Source organism: Palaemon carinicauda, chromosome 27, assembly GCF_036898095.1.
Source record: "Palaemon carinicauda isolate YSFRI2023 chromosome 27, ASM3689809v2, whole genome shotgun sequence".
Taxonomy (NCBI): domain Eukaryota; kingdom Metazoa; phylum Arthropoda; class Malacostraca; order Decapoda; family Palaemonidae; genus Palaemon; species Palaemon carinicauda.
The window spans coordinates 15942400-15947399 of record NC_090751.1 but is presented as its reverse complement, the minus strand read 5'-3'; the positions used below and the strand labels follow the sequence as shown (position 1 = coordinate 15947399).

The 5000-nt window shown below is 33.3% G+C and overlaps 1 protein-coding gene across 5 annotated transcripts in view; it reads right to left on the bottom strand.

Moving 5' to 3' along the window:
* LOC137620550 (serine/threonine-protein kinase WNK1-like) overlaps positions 1 to 5000 on the bottom strand; it is a 524046-nt gene that overhangs the window by 281868 nt on the left and 237178 nt on the right. The window contains exon 2 of one of the 5 annotated variants that reach the window (XM_068350794.1): positions 2192 to 2260. The exons of 3 other annotated variants lie outside the window; for them this stretch is intronic. In XM_068350794.1, coding sequence (XP_068206895.1) covers positions 2192 to 2260 — 69 coding nt within the window. Of the gene's footprint in view, positions 1 to 627; positions 697 to 2191; positions 2261 to 5000 lie in introns of all 5 variants that reach the window. One more of the 5 variants, XM_068350795.1, reaches the window with a different exon arrangement.

Genomic DNA, 5000 nt, shown 5'->3' with positions numbered 1-5000 from the left:
ATTAGCGGCCGAGAGATGGCACTAAGAAGATTGTGAAACATGATCAAATTCATAGGACTTAGCAACTTTCAAATGCGTCTCCTGAAAAATCAGGAATTTGGAGTTACGACCCTCTTGCAATGAGGTAGCGATGTGTACTCGCGCACATACAAAAAACCCCACTATGTGTGTGTGTGTGGGTGTGTGTGCAGAACACAAAATCTGAGTGAATTTAATAGCAGTAAATTTAAAAATCACAGGGAAGGTCCCCTACGGTCAACCAAAATTTGCATATTCGCTCTATCGAAAAACTTAGAATTCTAAACAGCTTTCGGATTTCTTTTTCTAGTTTACTTTTAACCTTTCGCATGAATTACCAAAATGAGAGAGAGAGAGAGAGAGAGAGAGAGAGAGAGAGAGAGAGAGAGAGAGAGAGAGAGAGAGAGAGAGAGAGAGAGAGAGAGAGAGAGAATGTGCAGATAACTTAATATTAATAGTTACAGACGGTGCCTAAATCAAAATCAAACAAAATGCAAAAGTGACGCCCAAACGAAAACAAACTTCTTTTATCCATAAACAATGTTTCCTAACTTCATGTAGGTTTCAAGAAACGTAAATAAGAACAACTCTACGTGCACCACTCCTCACCTTTCCCTCCTAATCCTGATCTCTCTCTTATGCTTTGCATTCCGAACGTGAATGCAAGGAAGAGGAAGTCTGCAAAAACAAAGCAATGATGAATAGAAAAAAAAAGATTATGAAAAACAACTACGACAACAACAAAATGTGCGAAGTTATAACAATCACATTCTCTTTATGGCGCTCACGATTATGTTACTCAGCAAGAGAATGGTGCAAAGCATTTCAATCAAACGTCAAAGGATGCAAAACATTATATTCAAAGCTATGAGGTGACGAGAAAAAACAACGGACACAAATATTCAGTTCCATTTAAAACAAAAGGAAGAGTTTTCAAATGCTACTAAAGTAACGTTCGGACAAAAATGATTGATTTGACAACAACCCCTTCAAGGTATCAATATGTATGTCTTTATCATGTATGTATATGTGTTCATATATAAATTACTTTAAAACTACAACATTTTGTCAGTTGTGATAAGCAAATTATTGATAGCGAGGCACGAAATATAACGGAAACCACTTTACTAAACTCCTATTTTAACAACCATGAACCGTTTTGTGTCCAACATAACGTCTCCTACATCACTAATATCCATGGTGCATGTTCCCACTGAATTTATTCAATTAATAAGGTGATTAACACTCCCATTTAACATTTTATTCTTTTTAGTTTATTTGTCTGTACAGAAGTGTCTTCACGTTTATATGTTACTTCAATTTGGATTTACTTCTATAAGTATTCATATATATATATATATATATATATATATATATATATATATATATATATATATATATATATATATATATATATATATGCATAAAATGGATATACATAAGTATATAATTATATAACTTTCTATATATATACACATATGTGTATATATATATATATATATATATATATATATATATATATATATATATATATATTATATATATATGCATAAAATGGATATACATAAGTATATAATTATATAACTTTCTATATATATACACACATATATATATATATATATATATATATATATATATATATATATATATATATACACACACACACATTTGCCTGTTTTAGGGGTGTCTTAAATTTTTGCCTTATTTTCGTCGACCTTTCAGGATTACGTTCCCTTCCCTCCCCATGCTTGCTTTTTACCTTAGAGAGAGAGAGAGAGAGAGAGAGAGAGAGAGAGAGAGAGAGAGAGAGAGAGAGAGAGAGAGAGAGAGAGATTGCAGTGTATGTGTGTGTGGGGAAATGCATGCACACATGTGCGTGAACATTCCTCTAACCATGTTTAGTACGCTGGTGTTAGTGTGCGACGCATGCCCAAATAAGTGCACCTAAAACAAACATTTCGAATGCCATCAGCATTTCCTCGAGTCAAAACAGTCCAAGAACTAAGAGATAGCGAGCAATATAAAGATAGCGGGAACACTCCATCGCTCGATCCCCAATCTCACAAGAAGAAACGAAAAAAAAGGGCAACACAAAATTTCATGTTGATTTTTTTTTTTTCAATTTCTGTCGGAAACTATTCATTATGCAAAACCCTCTTATGATTCTTCTCACCTTTCCTTCCTAATCCTGATTCCTTCCTTTTGCTTTGGCAGCCCTATGTGAATGGAAGGAAGCGTGAGTCTGCAAAAACAGGGCACAAGAATTAAGGACAAAAACGTTCCACATTGGAAAAAGCATGTAAAAAAAATCCGTGTGGGATGCAAAAAAAAAAAAATAATAATAATAAAAACATGGCACTGTTCGACTAAACTGCTCCTGCCATTAGCAATGTGCTACGCAAAAATTTCCATGGTGATGTATCCTCGAGAAAAAAAGTCATGAATTTCCTATGTACAACAAAATCATACGAAGAATTCTATTTTCATATGTTCTTTACTATGTACAAGAGACATTTTCCAAAAATTCTGAAATAAAGTGTCAAAATATATACCGCGAGACATTCCAGTTGCACACATATAAAGAGGATTGTGTCTGTAATTGTATTCCTTCCAGAAGAATAAAACACAAAAAAATAGATTCTTACAAGAATAACACACATCCACATTACAACAATGACCTAACTACCTTCATACCATCACACATATCAACGTCTGTTGTTGTGGAACGTGTTTTAAAATACTCACCTTTATCACAGTGGGTCATGCTTTTAACATACGTCATTTGTGTTCACATGGAACACCAGTGCTCATCAAAGCCATCCCAAATGAACAAGCAGCACACGGAAAATACAGACCAGACACTCAGTGGAATGTTTCTTCACAGTCCCTCATTCCAAAGAAAAAGCAGCAATTTAAAAAAAAACATACAAGCCAGAAAAATGCACACGCATGCAATACATTCTCGGAGAGGCACACGCGAAAAATATTCACACTCATCACATAAAAGAGAAACATTACTAGATCCTGCGGGGATTAAGACAAGCTGCGGTCAAGGCATGTTACAGGTGTTAAAATATTCATCCAAATAATTCATTGGCAGTCTTAGAGGTATATGGCTGCATGTCCAAGCGTCGTTCGGCAGGAGTTGGGATCGGGAGAGTGAGTTCTTCTCCCGTCTTCTATGTCATGATTCTCTCTTTCTATTTTGTGGTTTCAAGTTCTTCTTTTCATTTGGGAGATTTTAATGGGATACAGCTAAATTTTCAATTACTCTCTCTGAGGCATTTCTGACACTTTGGCTGACTGATAGCACGGGAAATATTTGAAGATCATGACACAGCCAAGTTTCCAAAAATGTTCGACTGCTGATTCGTCAAGATTTCTAGAGAAATGTTCACTCTATTTCACATAAATGAAAAAATAACTACATATCTTTATAAACAAATAAATTCCAGTAAGTATCATGGTGGGATATACTACATTTATAATTATGTTAATTACATGGGTCCTCAACCTGGGAGCCATAACGACAATTTATGGTGGACAAAGCAGACTTTTAGAAATTATATACTTCAAAATATTGTTAGAAATTGAAATTTACAAAAATAGGACCAATATTCCGTCATGAAAGTTCATTAACCGAGTGAAAATTAATCTTTTGAGCTTCCCAATTAAAATTGTAATAATTTATCTTTTATAAAATCATCAAGGTGCTTTCTTTATCAGTATTATATGTATTTATTTATTTATTTTATCTCTTTTTACCTTTTACTTAATTGGGAGTATAAAATTTTATAAAAAAAATAAGGGGGCCTCAAGAAGGTTGTAAATTCATGAAGGGAGGAAAAAAATGAAAAGGGGTTGAGAACCATTGGGTTAAACTAATTATTGAAGTTTAATAGTAAATAGTTTTGTTTTGTACTCAAGGAATCGTTCAAAGTTAATTTTAAATCTTGAACTGCATTAATTTGTATCTTTGAAATATATACATTTTCAATTTACAGCCTATTTCTTTAATTTCAAGAAAAAAACTTGTAAAAATATTAAATGTAAAAGCCTCAGAGGGAGTATTGAAATATAGTGTGGAGTCCCCGTAGAGTCACGACAGCCGAAACCACATTTTCCATACCACCACAACTCCCACCACGAACAGGTTAAAAACACATCTTAGGATCTATCCATAACAAGGGCATATACAGCTATAGTCTTACATTAATGAAACAGGTAAATACTCATTTCTTATGGTAAACACTCATTTTTGACAGTAATTTAAAGACAATCATGTTTCTATTTTAAATAAAAAGTAGCCAATTTGACATGCGATACAAATTTTAATGATGTGAACTGTTCTGAAGACATCTAAAGATAAGTTTAAATAATTTGGAAATACATATAGAATAGTAATTAAAAAATAATTGAACATGTCGTTCACGTGCGCCTGTTCAAATCACCATTGTACAAACGACAACGTTTAAACATTTTTCACAAATAAATAGATAAAAGTATCAGATGAGCCCTCACTACAGGCGTAAATACACAAAATACAGCCTTCAGCATATCAAACGAGGTGTATATATATACCCAATATACCTTACAATTAGATAGCAACATGTTCATTTCTTCGAGAAAAAAAAATATCTACATATGATTCATGAAGCTATAAAATAAAAAGCACTAGCGAAGTACATCAACGTCGGTTCCATAAAAGGCTTTCCTGCCTGTCTATGCTCCTCCTAATTACAAGGAAGCATAAACGTCATGTAAATTACGTAATTATAGGAAGCATAAACGTCAGGTAAATTACGTAATTAGGATATAGGATTGCATGTGTTCTGTCCCCAGACTAAGGGACGGAGCAAGGAATTTTATTGGGTGAAAAAAAAGATAATTGCTTTCCGTTATAGATCAAATGTAACTTAATCAGATTTCATTTTGATTCGGTTAAAAAAAAATTCAGGTTAACCTAATTTTATCCTGGGTCT